Source organism: Melanostigma gelatinosum, assembly GCF_949748355.1.
Source record: "Melanostigma gelatinosum genome assembly, chromosome: 10".
In the NCBI taxonomy this organism is placed as follows: Eukaryota; Metazoa; Chordata; class Actinopteri; order Perciformes; family Zoarcidae; genus Melanostigma; species Melanostigma gelatinosum.
Genome location: NC_136643.1, coordinates 3,624,253 through 3,644,998, shown reverse-complemented (window position 1 = coordinate 3,644,998; position 20,746 = coordinate 3,624,253). Strand labels below are relative to the sequence as shown.

General features: G+C 44.2%; 1 protein-coding gene across 1 annotated transcript in view; it reads right to left on the bottom strand.

Annotated features, from left to right (window-relative positions):
- dpp10 (dipeptidyl peptidase like 10) overlaps positions 1-20,746 on the bottom strand; it is a gene marked incomplete at both ends in the record, with an annotated part of 206,742 nt that overhangs the window by 31,387 nt on the left and 154,609 nt on the right. The window contains 2 exons of the mRNA XM_079276506.1: positions 14,689-14,763; positions 14,880-14,974. Coding sequence (XP_079132632.1) covers positions 14,689-14,763; positions 14,880-14,974 — 170 coding nt within the window. The remainder of the gene's footprint in view (positions 1-14,688; positions 14,764-14,879; positions 14,975-20,746) is intronic.

Sequence of the window (20,746 nt, the reverse complement as noted above, 5' to 3'; positions counted from 1 at the left end):
GTGAAGAGTGTCCTCGCTCCCCTCTCACTATGAGGACTGTTTTCCTGACCTGTTCCACAGTGGCAGAGTGCTCTCGCTCAAGCTAACTGGTGGGACACCAATATCTGCAGCAGCTGTCTTAGTGAAGAGTGTCCTCGCTCCCCTCTCACTGTAAGGACTGTGTTCTTTTTGTCAGTTTTTCACAGTAGCAGAGTGCTCTCGCTCAAGCTAACTGGTGGGACACCAATATCTGCAGCAACTAGCTTAGTGAAGAGTGTCCTCGCTCCCCTCTCACTATAAGGACTTGCCTGGCCTGTTTCCACAGTGGCAGAGTGCGCTCGCTCAAGCTAACTGGTGGGACACCAATATCTGCAGCAATTAGTTTAGTGAAGAGTGTCCTCGCCCCTCTCACTATAAGGACTTTGCCTGACCTGTTTCCACAGTGGCAGAGTGCTCTCGCTCAAGCTAACTGGTGGGACACCAATATCGGCAGCAACTATCTTAGTGAAGAGTGGCCTCGCTCCCCTCTCACTGTACGGACTGTGTTCTGTTTTGTCCGTTTTTTACGGTAACAGAGTGCTCTCGCTCAAGCTAACTGGGGGGACACTAATATCTGCAGCAACTATCTTAGTGAAGAGAGTGGGCTTAGAGAGTGCCCTCGCCCCTCTCACTATAAGGACTTTGCCTGACCTGTTTCCATAGTTGCAGAGTGCTCTCGCTCAGGCTAACTGGTGGGTCACCAATATCCGCAGCGGCTGGCTAAGGGAAGAGTGTCCGAAGGATCACTCGCCACTGACTGCCCCCTGCCTGTTCTCTTAACATTCAGCAGAGCGCTCCCGCTCTGACTGATTTGGAATTCCGCATACACTAGTGGGACAAGGGTTCCACCAGAATCGCGGCCATGTTAAACTCTCCCGGCTGTAGGACCTGTATAGCTCCTCTTCAGCCGGAGGACGGCCCTGACCTCTTGCCCTGGCAGGGAGAACCCAGGCAGGACCTGCGGCATCACGCCTTGAGCAGTAAGGTCTGCTAGGCTGGCCGAAGTGGAACACCTGATGCGGGAGGGCTACCTCCCCCTGTCAGGGCAGCTGAATCCAGACCAACCTACCCTGGTCATTTGTATGGCGCTTGCACGCCGGGCATACACAGCAGCTGGAACATCCACCTGTGAGTGCCTTCTTCAGGCACCTTCCCGCCCTCACCACCTTTTCTTCCTCCCTCCGAGGAATATCTGAGGGAGTTGCGTGCATGGTGGAGACACCAGGGCTCTCTCCCGCCTTACATCAGACCATGCAGGAGGTGGCAAATCTGGCCTTGCACGTATGCCAGCCAGTTAGACGACTATGGCGTCCATCAGTTTCCCCTGAGGAGACTCTGAGGCCCGATGCCAGGTGCCCTCGACCCAATGTCGGGTCAAAGATGACCTGCTATCCAGGGCTTAGGACACAGCAGCGCTGTGCACCGTATCGACAACTCCCTCTCCCACCTCATGCTTTCCCTCGCAGATTCTCTGCAGCGGGCTACTTCGACGCTTCTGCTCAGTGATGCTTCATTGCAGGCGTTTGCGCTCATATCGAGGGAACGTGGATGTATGATGTCCACCCTGGTTCAGACTCGCCGCCAGGTTTGGCTGGCGCAGTCACCCCTATCTGAGACATGTAGGAGGACCCTCCATACTGTCCCAGTGGAGCCTGGTGAGCTGTTCGAGTCAGCTGCTGTACAGGCGCTTCAGCGGACTGTTAGAGCTAGCCAGACCTGGCAGCAGTTCTCTGGTCTTTGCAGGGACATGCCTGCACCCCCAGACCTAGGGGTCCCATTTTTGGCCCACAAGGCCGTTTCTCAGCCTCCAGCTTACCCTAGTAGCGCAACAGGCCTCGGCGTCCTGCTGAGAGGCCGGACCGCTACCTATACAACCCTACTTACGTCCCCGTCCCCCCCGGCAGGGGTGCCAGGAGATGTCTCCAGGCCGGCTGTCAGGGTTCTTTCTCCCATCAGCGGATTTCCAAGGGAGAGTGGTTCACGTCTATCGACGCCTGTTCCCATGGTGCGTCACCACAACTTTCAGTCCTGGGTGCTTCCATTCGGACTCTCCCATCTCCCCATGGGTGTCCACAGTGTGTTACTGCTGTCCTTTCCCCCTGCAATCGCAGGGCGTGAACATACTGCCGTACTTAGACGACTGGCTGACCTAGGCGCCGTCCCGGCTTCAGGCGCCACCGGACACTGCTCGCCTTCTCTCATGTGGCCCGGTAGGCCTCAAGGTGAACATGGAGAGGAGCTACCTGAGCCCTTCTCAGAGCATAACCTTCATTAGGGTGGCCCTATGAGGGCCTGTCTGTCGCCCCAGTGCGGATGGCTGAACAGCCTTCACTTGGATGCCAAGTGGCACAGATACAGGGCAATAATATTATCGAAACTGTGTCTATTCATCTATTCACTATCCCCATGGAGGGAGTGCATATCTGGCGAACAGTGTCCCAGGAACCGAGCCCCAGGGGCTCGGTTCCATTCCACCAGGAGATTGTCACAACAGTTACCTGCCTCTCAAGGCGGGTGCAGGGTGACAGAACGGGACAGCCTGGGGGCAGTTGTCTGCTGAAAGACCGCAGGTCCAGGTTCTAGAGCTAGCGCTCGAGCACTTCCTTCCATGTTTGAAGGGAAAGCATGTGCTTGTCCGGTGGACAGCACCTCTGCTGTGATTTCCCATGAACTATCGATGGGGCACCAGATCTGCAGAAGTTGCTACGGGGATCACCGTGGCCTTCTGACTTGGGAGGCCCCTCGCCTGACCAGCCTGTGGGCAATGTACCCACCAGGAGAATGGAACAAGGTGGTGGTTTTCCTGTTCCGTTACAAGCCTCCACCGGGAGAGTGGCGGCTGCATCCAGACGTGTCGACCCACTGCCCCCACTGGGTCTCCCTGACGGAGAGGACCAGCCCTCTGGGTCAAGATGCCCTGGCTCACACGTGGCCAGAGGATCTTCTTTATGCCTTTCCACCAGTCCCTCTGCTTTTGCTATAAGCTTGTCAGAGTTCTTCCCCGACAGGAGGGATCTCCTGTCGCAACTAGAGGGTCGGATTTGGCATTCCAATCCCTGCCGCCTTCAATTAGGGGTCACGGGAGGGCCCGACCGGATGCTGAGTGGCTGCATAGAACCAGTCTGACGGACTATTCTGAATGCCAGTGCGCGGTCTACCTGCCTGCAGTACAAGACACAGGTGGAAGCTGTTCTCCGACTAGTGTGCGGCTCAGAACAAGGTCCCAGTACAGCGCCCCGTGCCTGCTGTACTGAGTTTCTACAGTCTCTCCTGGATAAGGGCCGGTCTCCCCTGCATGGGACCTACCCTTGGTACTGGACAGCTTATGCTTGTCCTTTTGAACCCCTGGCACAGGCGGAGCCTAGATGGCTATCAGCAAGACGGTTTTCTCCTTGCTGTCAATTCAGCTCAATGTGGGGGCGAGCTGCATGCCCTATCAGTGGAAGAATCATGTCTGAGGTGGAACTCAGATGGCTTGGGTGTCACTTTCTGGCCTAAGGCAGTGGTTCTCCCAAGGGGGTGGATACGTTCACATATAAACCGGCCTATCCAGCTGGCAAAGTTGACCCCCCCCCCCCCCCATCGGGAGAGGAGAGGTCAAGGCTGCTGTGCCCAGTGTGGGCCCTCAGAGCTTATATGGAAGCCACCGCCTGCATAGTCAGTTATGGTGAGCCTAAGAAGGGCTGTGCTCCTTTTTAAGAAAAAAAGGAAAAACGGCACCTGTCCCACTGGATAGTGGAGGCCATTGCCGATACATACAAGGCGAGCGGCTGCGCTCGGCCATCCGGGGTGAAGGGTCACTACCAAGAGTGTCTCCACACCGAGGGCAAGCCTGAGTGGTGTGCCTGTGGGATACATGTGCGGAGGCCTCATGGGCATCACCGAGCACATTCACCAAACACTACAGAGTTAACGTTGCCGACCCTCACCCACTGGGGAGGGTTCTTGGCCAATTTTCTCTGCCGGAGCTATAAGGGGTAGTTACTGTGCTTCCTCGTGACTCTTTTGGTATAAGTCATCCAGTGTTAAGCACTGCCTCTGGCGGTCAGTAAGGATGAAATAGAACGAAAGTTACGAACGTAACTACGGTTCTATGAATCCTGGATGACCGCCAGAGTTCTTGGTCACTCGGAATCCCGTGAACTCGCGAGAAGATTCCATAGGACTGAGCTCAGGATGACACCGGAACTTATAGATGACGGTGGTCATCCGAGGTCACACGTGACTTTGTTGATATAAATATTCGACCTGCGCATGCGCGAGACGGAATACATTCAGTGTTAAGCACTGCCTCTGGCGGTCATCCAGGATTCATAGAACCGTAGTTACGTTCGTAACTTTCGTTCTTCCACCATAAAATGATACATCAGTGGGACATTTGTTCCTTTCTCTAATACAGCAGGCAGGCTCAGCCGAGACAGCGTCTGCCTCCTCTTTTCCCTTTGTTTTCTGGCATTCATCTCCCCACTCGCATTCACCATTTAGCCCATTTGTTATTTCATCAGCAATTTAGGCTCGAGGTGGAGTACTGGAATATGAACTCATCTCTTACGAATGCAGAATGAATGATTTGAAAGACGACTCCATCGGCATTATTCCAAAGACTCTCGAGACAAAGTTGCAGGGAAATGGCTTTTTAACGTGCGTACTGACAACCAGAAAAAAAAATGCAGAAACCTTATAATATGCTTGTAACTTGTAAAGTACAGAACAAATGCAAAATCCAGTCACGCCCTTGACATGAAAACAATGGCAGCTGTCGCTCTGAATCAGCAAGAAGTCAGTCAGCGTCAAACCCACACACATCTGTGCCTTCATAGCTTGAAGCTAATAAACTACACATTTTAGCTTCAGTGGAAAAAGGAAGAGAACGTATGCATATTAAGAGAGAGAGAGAGAGAGAGAACATGTAACAAAGTCTCCCACCAGATTCCAATGCAGTTACATATGACTGAAACGACTGGTCCACATAATACGATGACAGATAACGACTGAAGAAGTCATGAGGCTGCCGGGATTTGCGCTGACAAGAAAACAACTACAAGATGGCAAGGCAAAAAAAAAGCGCAGGCCTGTTGTCAGAGATTATGAGCTTGTATCAAGCTTAATCACTTCCCAGATGCAGATGTGGTCAGATAACGGTTTGTAATCCGACAGATAGGTGATGCAAAAAAGAGCTTTCTCCTTCCAACTTGTAACAAGAGACTCCTCACTCACTTCGTCTGAGCAGATCCATATAACCAGGTAGTGAACAGTCGCTTCTGAAAGACTGTGGTATAAAGAGCAACGTACCAGTTCAAAGCCTTCACGGGATCAGAGTGTGTGATTAGCAGGAGACTCGTTTACCTGTTTGAGAGCAGAGCGAGGTCCCTTTGTTATTCCTTTCATCATTCATTACAGGTTGCCATGAACACAGGAATTCATAGATCAAAGCCGAGAGTTACAACGAACCCAAATGAAAGCCCTGTTTCAGCTCTGAAAAAGAGGCAAATCACTAAAAAGCATTCTTGGCAAAACAATGCACATAGTATGCTTTTCAAACCGTGAAAACACGGCGTGGGAACAGGCTTTGCAGAAGGACTCACATTAATATGTTGAACGTTTAGCTGACCTCATGCACATCACGAGCACAGTACATGATAGCAAAGATGATGTGCAGATTTCTAATCAAACTACTTGAGTGTGGTGTAAAGCAGAGGCTCTTTACATGTTGTGTGTTGTGATACTCAAGGGCTGGTGCATATGGACCTCTGTTGTAGATGATTGAATTCATTTAATTTGCATACTTGCACAGCAATTAGAGGCAGTAATGGCTTTAAAGAACAGCTATAGAACACTACAGTATAAAGCGACACCACTCTACCATACTGTCAATGGTAACATCTTCACCAGTCCAGAAAGTGTGAGGTCTATATGACAGAGGTCTTAGGGAAGCGGACAAGTGGCATGGACAAAGCACAGAGACCTGGGTCCAGGTCCTGCATCTAACCATGTCTCCTACATTTCATTTGTTGATAGGTGAAGGCCACTCAAGCATCATATTAAACTTGCAGTCATTTTTTGGCCACTTGGAGGTAGCAGGAACAGCATTGACATATCATATTTTAATAATGTTTATATGTATCAAATCTGTGTAAAAACCAATGCCCCCTGTCTCTTAGTTCAAATCAGCAATGATTTTTTCAATATTTGGCCAAACTATGATGATTCCCAAATGCTTCAAGTTGCCTTAATCCAGGGGTCGGCAACCTGCGGCTCCGGAGCCGCATGCGGCTCTTCAGCCCCTCTGTTGCGGCTCCCTGAGTCTCCATCCACACGAATACACACCGCGTTTCAGCATCGTTTTCTAAATGATCTCCATCCAGATTTAAACGCCTGAAATCGAATATCACGGGACTATTCACGTACACTGGGCATGCGGGTGTAAACAGGAAGTAGATTAGTTGCTCAAAGCCGATAACGTGACTTCAGACGGCCGCTCCGTAGGTCTGATGACGCCGCTGGACACGCTGCTCGCTAATTGCTCCAATAACAGCTGCTTCCTCTGTAATAATGCAGACTTTAACTGAACAACAGCTGCTAGTAAAGACAACAAGGTCAGTAATACCTGACCTTAAATAAAAATGTTTTAATATTTTGTCAACTAAAATATGCGTCACATCCCATTACGCCTGTCAAGCGCTTTTCCCTGCAGGTGGCTCATCATGATTTTCAGACCCCCGCCCTCTGTAAACTATCAATGGATAAATCCAAAAAAAGAAAAATCACAGAGGAAAATAGAGAGTTTAGTTCTGCGTGGACGTATTCATTTGCTTTCACTGCCAACGATGCTGTCTTACCTGTATGCTTGATATGTGCAAACAATGTAATGTTGAATGTCACTTCCAGAACAAGCACACATTTGCTGAAAAGTATCACGCTGAAGATGATTTCTCAGCTGCTGCAGCAAACTCTCCTCTTCATAAGAGTTTAATATTGTTATAACAGGTGTATCAAGGTGTAGCAATAAAATGTCAAGAATTGTCTTTATTCTTGTTCTATAATTTCGTAAATACAACAAACCATAGTTTTTAATAAAACCTCTATACAGAACTTTATAAGCTGTGATATCAAATAGCTTTTGCGGCTTCAGACCAATTTTATTTGGTGGAAAATAGAGCAAAATGTCTCTTTGGATAGTAAAGGTTGCCAACCCCTGCTTTAACCAAACCTTTGAAACGTTGTTTTATATGACAGGGAAAAGAGCTGAAATGTATAGGCGATGAACATTCATATTTACTGCTGAATTATTTTTTGACATGAACAGAACTAATTCAATTACAGCATCGAGGCTGTGCATGCGCTCTTTGCATCTGACAGTGCTCACCAAATGGTTGACTCACCAAATGGTCTCTTGTTTGGCTCCGGACGGATTCAACGTTCAGCACATTTTGCCTTCATTTGTATCTCTAAGGCTTAATCCTTTGTCATAAATAAGATACACGCTGTCAGCAGCGTCCACACACGCTGTACTGAAGCTCCATCAATTAGACAGACGGCATGAACATCTCGCTACTCACCGGTGTCATCAGGAGCATCCAATAGCTGGACTCTGTTGAATAAAGAACAGACTGCGCCAGTTGAAAAGAGTTATAATATTCTTGTTTCATCAACATCAGTAATAGAGTTGATCAATAAACCTGTGAACACATCAACTTTAAATTGTTTGGGGATTTTAAAATCTTTAATCATAATGTTATGCTTGGGCCAATTCTCAACGCGGGCTGTTTAAAAAATGACTTCCATCAATAACAACACGGCTCAAAGCAAATTTCACGTGACTCTTCACGTACACTGGGCATGTGGGTGCCGGTGTAAACAGGAAGTAGATTGGTTGCTTAGTTACAGAAAATACGACAGAATATTATAGTACTCGTTAATAAGCAACGCTTGTAATCCGTTATCAATGTTGAAATGAATCACTGGTAGACCTGGCTGTTTGTCATGTGATAGGGGCGTGACAAATCAGGGAGGGACACGTCGTTACTGCTAACGTTAGTAACGTTACTGCCAACGTTACTGCCAATCAAGTAGCGAACGCTGGTGTCTTGGCCATCATTTTCAAACTTCTCCATTTCCGCTTACTAAGAGGTAACCCCGGAGTTTTCAAACTCCTGTTTTTGGTGCTCCAAAACTCCCGTCTAGTGTGGACGTTCAGTGTAGATGTAGCAACAGATATGTGTTTTAAAATCCAAATGTAGTAGTGTAGATGTATCCTAAGAAAGTAGCAATGTCTTTGTATCCGAAAGCCTGGTAAACGTATGATTGGCCCCCCTGGTGCCCCCACCAATACCATTCCAGGTCCATTACTTTGACAGACTTTGACACGCACCCGTTGGGTCAGCGGGGCCTCGGGGCTGTCCATGGAAGCATCATGGAAGTGGATACCGGACTCAAAGAGAGCTGCCGTTCACTTAAATAAAAATAGCTCACGAAGCACATGAGCCAAAAACATTTTTCTGGTTCCCAGTGTCTTCCTGTCTGGCCCCGTTCCTGCTCTGCCCATAAACTTTACAACAGGACATCAAACAAAAATAAAACCTTCATGGATCTTAATTCGTAGAACAGAGAGCAATAACTGACCTTGTTTGCAGGTCGATGTGTCCCATCAGCAGTTTTTATCTCTTCTAATGCCTGGGACAAGTTGGCAGCTAGATATTTCCTTCGAAGAACACAACCTTGCAGTCTTTGCTCCAGCGGAAAACCCACAATGCATTGTAACATGCTAGTGATAGTAGGTCTATCAACAAGCCTGCAAAGCTCTGGAGAAGTGGCAATGGGGATTTGGATCTGGTTTACTGTCGGGTTTTGCGGTCTGCATGAGTTCATTTTCTATGGTAATATGGCAATATTCCATTACTCACTGTAAATATACATTTAAATATACATTTGTCAGAAAACCGCTGGCAGCTTCATCTATTGCGATGACACCAGCGCCTTTCTGAAAAGGTTCAGGGATTTTCAAGCAGAAGTGCTCAGAGTGGCCGCATAACAAAGTCAAAGACCTTTAAAAAGACTCTGGGAGGGTCACATACTCCCTCACCTCTTTGAGAACAATAGAAAAAAGATGCTGCCGCTCATAAAATAAATGGACATTCCGCCTATTAGTGGGGATATGAGAATCCTGGTATCCTGATCATTAATGTGTGAGTAAATGAAGCCTCCGTTGTACACATTACATTTGCTTATGGACCGGGCCTATCCCAGATACACCATCCTGCTGCCGTTAGCAGAGCTCCGAATGTGTATTAAACCGTGATTGAAAATAGTCCCAAATAAATGCATTCAATTTACTCCTATTTGAGTAAAGTTTTCTACAAACTGCCTGGCCAAACTCTTCTAAAAATAAGACGACGTATTTGTCTTTAAAGATCCACGTCTTCACGAGACACTGACCGGGTTGGGCCTGAATGCCATATTGGGTATTGTCAAAACGTTGTTGCTGGTATTTTTATATGATGTCTTAACAACACTGAGAATATAAAATAACACCTGCTTTATTCTCTCTCTTACGTCTGATGTGCTTTCCTTTGAAATGTCATTAGGCATGCTATGAACAGAAGAACAACTGACAAACATTGTTTTTCTGCGTCTATATTTATGTATTATGGTCGACAAAAACAGATGTGACATCACAAGATGCAGCCACAAAAGAGGCGATGATCTGCTTTCTGTCTCCGTCTCCTGATAACTAATGCCTGTTGTTCCCGCTACCCGAGGCCTGAGACTCATCATGGCTCTGGAAGGTTCTACCTCTCCATCAGCCGAGCTTGTCTCTCCATCTTGTACAGCATTGTCTACACTGTATTGCAATGCCATACATAGAGTGAGAATTTGGCTTTGAATCAGAGCAATTAAGCTATACCTTTAAAAAGGTAAAGAACAAGGCAATGCTATTATTTCTGCTGATAACAGATCATTTGGTGTCGACACATCCAGAACATTATGCACTGTTCTTTCCTCATAACAAAACATACTGCGATGTCTGATCCAGAACAAACAATTAAATGTAAGAACCGCGGACAAAAACAAGAATCAAACTCACACGCTGTGACATCTCTACCGAGGCGCTAAAATGTTAATGAATGTTTTATTTCATTCAGTGCACCGTAGATGAAGTTATTAGAAAAGTCGTTTATTTTTCCGAGAAGAACTGCTGTTATTATCATCACACAGGTGTTGAAGTCAGGGTTGTTGGTTTGTTTCACACCGGCTTGCTGCCAGGTGGGAAACAAAGATAGTCACAGATACATACAGGAAGAACAGTGGGGGTTGTTATGCTGGAGAAGTCAGAGATTTACGTCTTTGGGATCAACTCAGGTGACAGGGCTTTGACACGGCTATCAATTGGCATGCAAATTATGATAGCACAAGGCCAAAATAAATCATAATACAATAATGGCAACATACGAGGTGAATTAAAGCCCAATGATGGGCGTTTGTCTGTTTAAACTGCCATTTTTCTTTATAATCCTACTTTCATGAGTTTTAATCTCAACAGTTCCCTGATTGGTCATAAACCATGCTCATACTCAGCCACACCCTCTTTCAACTTCAAAGTGGAGTCCTTTTGTACTTTTCCTCACATTCTATTTGAAATCTGCAGCGTGCCGTCCAAGTCAATTTGTGGCGCTTTTGTTCATTTTCGTCGACCAAACTGCTTTTACTTTTGCTCAATACAAAATACAAATTAGCATAACAAGCTTATATTCTGGCCCATTCGTTGATGCTTATGTTAGCTGTCAGTTTTTTTGTCGGTAACTAGCACACGAGGTCCAAAGCATGTCTGGTCTTCCTGGGACAGTCTTGTTTATAGCTTGTTACAAATCAACAAAAAGCAGACATGGAAAAAAAATATATTTTCAGCACAAGTTGTTGTAATTGACGACTTTTTTTTTTGTTGCTAAATTAAAAACCGCTTTCAACTGATAGGTGCCACTGAAGTAAAGATTAGGAAGACAGACACATTTAATATCTCAGTAACTTAATATAATAGTTTTAGAATGTTTTTTCTCAAAGAATTGTGTGAACAAGTGACTTTGTAAAAATGAGGTGTTCAAACTCAGACTGCATTCATTTCATTTGAATGGTTTTCTCGACCGACCCTACACTGTCCCAACCGTTTTTGGAAAATGCAAACACCTGATTGTTGTCATTACTGTTCAGTAGGCTGTGAGTGATGGAAGGGCCTTTTGTTTCGTTTTCCCAGCTGACCCGACTCTCCTACTTCTTATTCATCACTGTCGCACTGATCCTGTTTTAAATGTGCCTGATAACAGTATTATGCATTACACATGAAATGGTTTATACGTCTTACAAATAAAATCTCTTATACAACTAAAATAACTTAACAGTGTGGTTAATTCAATTGAGTTTGATATAGTTCCATCTCTTTGTTTTACATCAACACAACTAATGACTAAACTAAGCACTACACACTCCGCCTCATGTGTAGAAACCTTTACGCTTCACAGCACAGCTGTCCATGTGGTTCTGAGGACAGTGAACTAAACCAATTACTCAAAAACATTGCTTCAGTTTCAAATGTCAGAATGATACATTATATAGAAGGATACATTTATATCAGACTTTAAGGCAGACAGCATGTCACCACATATTTTTGAAGTGTCAAATTTAAATCTGCTGTGGTTTGTTTTTGTTTATAACTGTTATAATGTCATCTCTCTGCCTTGTTTGTATCGTTATTGCTTTTATTGTTTCTTTCTTTACTATGTAAAGTGCCTTTGAGTACCTCTAAAAACGCTATACAAATAAAATGTATTATTATTATATACTTTACAATAACAAGAAAGCTCTCAAATAACTAAAAGCAGACATTTGTAATAAACAAGGATCCATGTGTCAGAATCATTTAGAAAAGAGTCTGTGCTGGATATGAAAGTAGTAAACTATTAAATCACTCATGTAGCTAATTCTTGTTACAATGAAAGGCTAATTTCCCTCATCTAAATTTGATGGAGTTTTCTCCATGTTATTCTGGCATCCCCTTTATTAGATCAAATATTCAGGGCAGTTTGACTCTACATCTAGAGTCAAACTGCTACCGGCATGGCTCTAAGGATGGCCATGCCGGTCTGTCCACCCTACACAGTGAAATGAGTTTTCACTGCTGGATGGTTTTCCATACATTTCTGTTCAGACATTCGTGTTGCCAAGAGGATGCACCCTGATGACTCTGGTGATCCCCTGACTTTTCCTCTAACACCACTAGCAGGTACATGTCTAGTACCATGACCAGTCTCTTCACATTTACTGGATGAATGGGCTCAATATTTGGTAACGACACTCATGGTTACCTGACGATGAATCCCGAAGATGTTGGTGCCACCATGAGGTTGACATTTATGGTTTTGAGGTCAATGTGCCAACAATAATTGGATGGACTGACATGGAAGTTGGTACTACACACATAGATGAATGATCACTTTGGTGATCCTGACTTTTTCTCCAGCACCATCATCAGGTCTAAATGTTTGTCCAAAAGCGCCTCAGCCATACTAAGCTGTGCTAATTAGCAACTGTTCGCATGCTAAAATGTCAAACTAAGTTGGTGAACATGTTGAACAATTATCCCTGCTTGACGTCATGTTAACATTGTCATTGTGAGCATGTTTCCCGATGTTAACCTTTAGCTCTAAACACTGCTGTACAAACACTTTCTTACTCCAAACTTGTCAAATAGCGACACTTGGTCAGTGGCCCAACACTGTAAACTATCACACTCTAGGTACCGGTAGTGTCAGTTGTGGACGAGTCAGGGACGGCGTGTCAGTTTCCACTCGTTACATGCATAGAGCCTCTTTTCAAAATAAACTTTTATTATTGGGGTTTAAATATTGGGGTTCGGGTGTATGACTATCTAATAAAGACGTAGATTGGTTTACATATGAATTAGTTGACAGCTCGCAAGGTCTCATACAGACGCTAAAGGGTGCCTCTGGGATTCATTCTCAGAACCGAAGGAAAAGTTGATGAGAACGGGTTGGTCGTACGGCCTTACTAAGCCCCATGCATGACTGTAGACTCTTGTTCCTATATTTAGCAATGACCAAGTCAAGTCTTTAAGCAAACAGGTCTCAAATAAATAAAACCTAACGTCCACATATTTAAGACCAAATCGACAAAGTCTCATCTGTCGAGTCTTAAATCTCCTCCTCTGGTTGACGCTCACTCCTTTCATCTTTTAGTTAAACTGATTTGAAACTAGATTAGAAATATACTGATATATATTCTTCCTTCAACATTACCTTGTGCTACAAATAAACTGGGCTTGTGGCTATTGGCCACATTGTTCCAAATTGTAAGTCTAACCCTTCATGCAGACTATGCAAATATCTCCCGATGAATCACCTTGTCAATAATCCTCACAGTTAAGCCTTTCCAGAGTGGAGGCTCCAATTTCCATATCTCATTTAGCATTCACTCTTTTCTGATGGAAAGCTGGTAGTAATAGTTCAAGCGTGTCCTGCTGCGCCCTCGTCAAAATGTATCAAGCACTACAGGACGATGGTGCAGATATTTATTCAACTCTGACAATTTAGTTCAGCATGGGTTTGTCTTTATAACCCTGGGATGTCATTTCTTACAACCAAGTTAAATAAAAATATGAGTGACAAGAGAGATAGAAGGTCAGCTGGGCTGCTTTTGATACCACATCTCGACATGTCAAGACTCCTCCAAAACAAATGGTCTATTTGGTCTCAAATATCCACCCTGCTTGTCCAAAAAGTGGCTTTAAATTCATTTTATAGAACATAGAACCTGGATGAGTAGAGAGCTGACACATGATGTACTTGTAAATACTTTGACGGATACGATGTTTTCATAATAGGTCATTAGAAACCCTTTAGACTCCAGCTGGTACCAAAATTTAGAATGGCATTTTCAAAATAAGAGCATACTTGAATGCATTGAATTGAAGACTGAGTTCATGGAAAGAAACTGTAATTCTAAAAAGGACAGAAACCTTCTACCTTCTATCATGTTAGCTTGTGTGAACATCCTGCTGTTTCCATATACTGCATGTATGCCAGATGTGTTACGTAAGTGCAAAAACTGTATTAGATCATATTAGAGACGACGGCAGTTCAACAGGCAAAAACTTACACATTAACTGTTTCAAAATAATTTTGGCATTGTATGTTTCTGCAACCCATGGATATGTTTCTTAATGGCAAATACGTTTCATGTACACGTTTCATATCAGCCTCATATCACACAATGTGCATGTTAGGGTGAGTGAAGCCAGATAACAAACAGATACCATTTCCACCTTGGAATATTTAACTGGACTAGCATATTGAATTTTTCATAATTATTACTTTTGTGATTTGTAGTTTAAGACTCAAAAGAGAAACCTCATCATGTTGATGTCCTCATCAGCTGTCATTCTGGTTTGTTTCTCCAACCTGATGCATCTCAATGATGATGCTATTCACAAACCCAGAATGAGAAAGAAACGACGTGCTGACGAAATTCCTCGTGAATCGTCTGGTTACACTGTATCATGGTCATCTGAGTGAGTACACTATCCGTTCCATATTCCATATACGATCAGCAGGAATGAATGGAAAGTCTCACTACGACAGAGATGAAGCTGAAGAAACGTACCTGTTTCACATCGTAAGCGAAGAGCACATATTTCAGATCAGGGGAGACGGAATACTTGGCCACGTTGAAATTTATCTAGAAATAAAGACAGAGACAGCTTTACTGTTTGCAATGTCAACCATCGTCATATCATTTATATCTTGACACATCATCATCATTTAATAAACAGTATGACAAACTTATCCACTTACAAATGTTGTGTTTGTCAAGACAATCTCCGTTTCGTTTTTAAGGATGTTGAACTTGATGACGTGGCCGTCACTGTTCCTGTAGATGACTTCAGAGTCTGTGTATAGAAACAGAGGAAACAAAGAGAAGAAAAAACATCTGTATGAAGGAAATTTCATTTGGAAAGCTGTCCCGAAAAAGACATCACAGAGAAAAACGACAAAGTGAAAACCAGCAGCCGTCCTCACTCTATTCGGAACTGCAAAGATGCCACCGAAAACAAAAGCGGTCGAAGCCTCGTCCTCCCCTCTAATGAAAGGAACAGTAAGAACGCAGCAGACAGCACCAACAGGCTCACGTTTGTGCAACTGTAATGTGACGTGATTAACTCTGAGAATCAAAAGTGAGATGTCACTGCCAGGCGAACACAAAGGGAAGGCCTACATTGTTCATCAGTTGACGGAAAGAGCTCAGTGTGGCCCCGCCAGGGAAACATCTTCCCTACAGAGCTGCACTGCTAGGACGAGACGGCATTATTGGTTTTGTGTCTGAGCCAAACGTTCAGACACACAGCCCGCCTCGAATGTCATGGTTTGAGGGATTATCACGATAATACCTTTATGTCAACACAATTGTGTTCTGGTTTCAGTTCAGACGGTGGACCCAGATGCAAGTGACCAGGCAGCAAGGGGAACAAAATGACCAAACAGGAAGCTTTAACAGCAACAGAGCTGGTAGCAAAAAACTAAATTGGCAGATAACAAACACTGAGGGAGCAAAATGAGGAAATACAAAGTACAAAGGACAAACAGTCACAAATACTCAACATCTGAAATGTATGCATACAGACGTACACATACATGTGTACACAAGTAAACAAGAAACAAATAAGCATGGCTTATAAACATCTGCTTCCAGATAGTAATGGTTCCCAGACTCCGTATGGTCACAATCCTACTTTGTCTTCTATCTCAGTTCATGACCAAATAAAGCTTTTTGTCAAGTGACGAGAAGAAGTTGTCTCTATCGTTGAAGAGAAGGGAAAACAGAGCCTTGTTTTTAAAATACAGAAATTATCTTCACAAAAGAGAAGAGTCACAATGCTCCCATTTGTTATGTATTCATCCTGTTTGTCCAGGGGACATTATGATTTATGATTGACCTATTTAAAATGGTTTACTTGTTTTTCACTTCATAGGCTTAAGAATATTTTTGATATTTATTGGGATAATATCATGCATCACAATCATTTTGTTATTACCCTGTACCCTGTTGTGTATTTGTCAGCCGCGATGGGGAACTGTGGTCACATAGAGGCCAACACCTGCTTTCTAATATTGTTTCTGGGCTTGCTGTTGGAGTCGAGGCATTTACAAACAGTGGCAGCCAATCCATACATGGATACTCTGTCCATATGGTAGAAACAGATGCAGGTACCCCGACCTCAAGGAGCGCTTTACAAATCTGTTTCTACCAGCCTTCATCACATGTTCTGAAAATGTCCATGAAAGCAGTTGGACAGAAATGTGCTGTTTCTCTCTGTTAATGTACACAGACAATGCAGTGTGTGTGTGTGTGTGTGTGCAGTTATATTCCAATCCAACAGTGTGTGTCGTTACGCATTGACCCACATTGTGGAGGTCCCTGTGGGTCACGCTTTAAATCATGTCTAAATTAACCAGAAGGAGTAAAGTGGTGAACCACTGGTGGTAATCTCGGAATTTCTGTATGTGTGTCTGTGTGAGGGTCATGTCTGGGTCTTTGGGGTTATTCAATGCCACCGGGATTCAGATAGTAAAGAACAGTTTTACAAGTAAGCACAGCTGTCTTTACTGAAAACCTGGTTAATCCCAAACAGCTGGTGACGCTGTGTTTGGATGGCCCTCTGCACCCAGAGGAAAAGGCTTCCCGCTCCTCCACAATGGTCCACAAAGTTCTTTCTCCTGCTATTATTACATGTGGCAGCTGAATTATCATTTTCATTTTCACACAAAAAAATAAACCAATGAAATAAGAAAACAAAAGACGGAACAATATCGTCCTTAAAACGGTCTGAGCTGCAGTCTGGACTGTACTGGCTGTTTTGAATGGCCGGATTCCTACAGAATTTCATGTACTATAGAGCGTTTAGCAAATCTCTTATGTGCAGTGTTGCAATTGCTTGACACATCCCACTTATAAAATAAAAATAAATAGATCACATAGAAAACTACCACAGTGTCCAAATATATGTGTCCAAATATATGAGTCTCCGATAAAGTGATTTTTAAAGCATCAAAATCATTTTCTTTTGATGCCCAGCGGCGACACACTTAAATCAGTGCATGACAGAGAAATGAATATTTAGAACTGATAAAAAGGAACTCATTCCGATGCGATGCAGAGAAATTAGTTCATGCATTTGTTACCTCTAGACTAGATTACTGCAAATTCCTTATTTTCAGGCTGCTCTAATAAGTCTCTTAAATCTCTCCAGCTGATCCAGAATGCTGCAGCTCGTGTACTAACAAGAACTAAGAGGAGAGATCATATTACTCCTGTATGAGCTTCTCTGCACTGGCTCCCTGTAAAATCTAGAATAGAATTTAAAATCCTTTTACTTACCTACAAAGCCCGAACTGGTCAGGCTCCATCATATCTTAAAGAGCTGATAGTACCATACTGCCCTACTAGAACGCTGCGATCCAGTGATTCAGGGTTACTTGTGGTTCCTAGAGTCTTAAAAAGTAGGACGGGAGCCAGAGCCTTCAGTTATCAAGCTCCTCTTCTGTGGAACCAGCTTCCCGTTTCAGTCCGGGGGGCAGACACACTCACCACATTTAAGAGTAGGCTTAAGACTTTCCTCTTTGATAGTGCTTATAGTTAGGGCTGGCTCTGGCTTGCCTTGGACCGGCCCATGGACAAACTGGTGTAGGCAAAAACTACAGGGGGACTTCCTACACTGAGCACCTCTCTCCTCCTCTTCTTCACCTCCGTCTGTATGCATTGATGTCCCATTAATGCTCATTACTAACTTTACTTCTTCCCCGGAGTATTTGTGCTTTCTCGCCTCACAGGATGACCGCAGTTTTATCTGGACACTGGTTCTTCAACCAGCCATGGCCCTGCTGACACCTACTATGATCTTCATTGTTAACATTATTAATCCTATTACCGATACCATTAATGCACAGTACTGATTTTGTCTCTTCCCCGGAGTCCTTGTGCTTCCTCTCCTCACAGGTTTCCATGGAGCATGGTTTCATCTGGACCCTGGTCCTTCCTCCTACCATGGCCCTGCTGACTCCAACTGCTAATATCACTTATTATTACTCACATTACTATTTCATATTACCGATACCATTAATGCACATTATTGACCTGCTTCTTCACCAGAGTCTCTGTGCTTTCTCGCCTCGCAGGTTCCTGTGTATCCGGGTTTACCTGGACCAGGTGTTGCCTCCTGTCATGGCTGTGTCATACATTGAATGTGCTGTAATAACATTGAATGTGTCGTAATTCACTATCCTGTTATACACATGACATCATTGCACTTCTGTCCATCCTGGGAGAGGGATCCCTCCTCTATTGCTCTCCCACAGGTTTCTTCCTCTTTCCTCCCCGTTAAAGGGGTTTTTGGGGAGTTTTTCCTGTTCCGATGTGAGGGTCCCGGGACAAGAGGATGCCAAATGTGTACATATTGTAAAGCCCTCTGAGGCAAATTTGTAATTTGTGATTTTGGGCAATACAAAAATAAATTGAATTGAATTGAATTCCTGTGATCTTTAAAACATCACCAGAGGTCTCTGCACTGCTCTGCGCTGGTCTCCCTAAATAATAAATGTTTGTCGCTGAAACAAAACAAGCTAAGACTCTAATGTATAAGTAATGCCTGACGTCTGTAACCTGATGTATAATGAAATGCATCGGCTTTTTCTCCTGACGTGCTGAACTCTGCAACTTCGGTGGAGTAACGGTCACTGCACACGCCACATGCTACCATTGCTGCTTTTGTCGGTGTTCATTTTATGGCAGGAAAATACATTTTCTTGACGTAAGGCTCCTTACAGCTTAATTTAAGGTAACAACATCAATATCTGTCAATTTGATATCTTCACTCATAGTAGACACAGATATGATTAACAGTATTTTTTCAATTATTATAATTCATGAACTTGTAAATGTACAGAAGATACATTTTATATTTTTCCTCAAAGCCACAAGACTCGTAAAACCCACTTCATTCAAACTCGAGAGAAACGAGATGAAACTCATGAAAAAGCGTCCTGGTTAGTTGTTTCCACTGACGATCAGTCACTATGGTTCAGTCGAAGTAGAGCCTTCATTCAGCCAGTTAGATACTGCTATGCTGACAGACTTCATTCAGAATTTCAAGGATCCTCGATATTGGAATAGTCCTTCGACGGGATTTGATGGAATTCATCCGTTGAAGGCTCCTTCTCTGACTTAAGTGTCTCTGTGTTTCAGCTTGAAACAGGATTACATTTGAAATAACTTTAGCAATGAAGTGTTTGTGGTAGAGGCTTTTAAATGTATCAATACTCTGTCAGCTTTACTGTTGAAAAGAACAGTGAGCCACAAAAGGGAAGGTGGTGTACAATCATGTAATATGCAGCACCATTTAGCCATTGGGCCCCGTGCATGAAACACTCACACAAACAGCTTCCAGTAGGAATGACTTCAGAAAGTCTCTGGCATTCACCCAATTACACCGTTTATCATAAACAGACATTGTAAAAACAGAACTTATCGTCACATTTTCAAATTTCTGATGGTCCTTGAAAGCAACATATGTGCCCAACCATCAGGAAAACCACGAAATCCAAGCTAAAAATAGTGTTAACTCATCAAATTATTAAAAAAATAAATAGTTTGCAGTAAGCAGATCGAATGAAATACATTCATTTCTGCTCTCCGCAACGCAAATGGGAAGCCATTAATTGTCAGGATCCAGGATCCCTGTCTGACCCGGTGTGTGTTTCCCCTGATCTCCTCTCCTCATGTGTCCTGTCATTCCCCTGTTTGTTGTGGTGTGCCATGTGCTCTGTTTGTCCTCTGCCTCCAGACACCTCCCATGGCCGCACCCTTGATTGTGCACAGCTGAGGACACTCCAGCCGATCACCTCCTGCAGCCTGACACACCAGACTCAGGGCCCACTAATGAGTCTCCTGTCACTATATAAGCTCTGGTCCTGCAGTCTGGGGTTGTCAGGTCGTACTGTCTTTCACCCGCTGAAACCCCGTGGCATCCTCTGCCCTCCTTGTGTTTGTGGATTACACTCCGCCGCTCTGCCCTCCTTGTGGTCTATGGATTACACTTGTTGAGAAAATTATTTCTTTTAAGGTGTAATAGTTTACACCTTCTACTGTTTGCAATTAGTATGGATAAAATAGCTTTATAGCAGCTTTAATAGTCTTAGCTTTAATAGTTACTCAGGCAATACTCATATGAGACGGTAGGGCGAGGGAGCAGCAGTGGAAAGTTACTGGCTTAACTGCATCACAAGGAATAGGCCGCCATCTTCAGATAGGCCCAACAGCCTCGGGCTGTATTAACCCAGTCCCCCCCTGCAGTCGACAACATCTCACCACACACTGACAGATGACGACGCCTTCTGGGACGGGCCAGTGTGGACGGATTTGTCCAGGCTCCACCCAGGTGTCTTACGTGTACAAACACGCGCCGCCTGCTTCTTTTATTTTGACCAATGGGCTTCCATAAGAGGAACCCTACATAAAGCATCACGCTGCTATGTTCAAGGGTGTGCTTATGGTGGATCTCTGAGAGTGAAGCTATTAGTGACCCGTGCACGTATAACTGCTGGGCTGAATAACTCTGTTGATAATAAACCTATTGCTTTTGATATAACTAAACGCCTCTTGAGAGCTT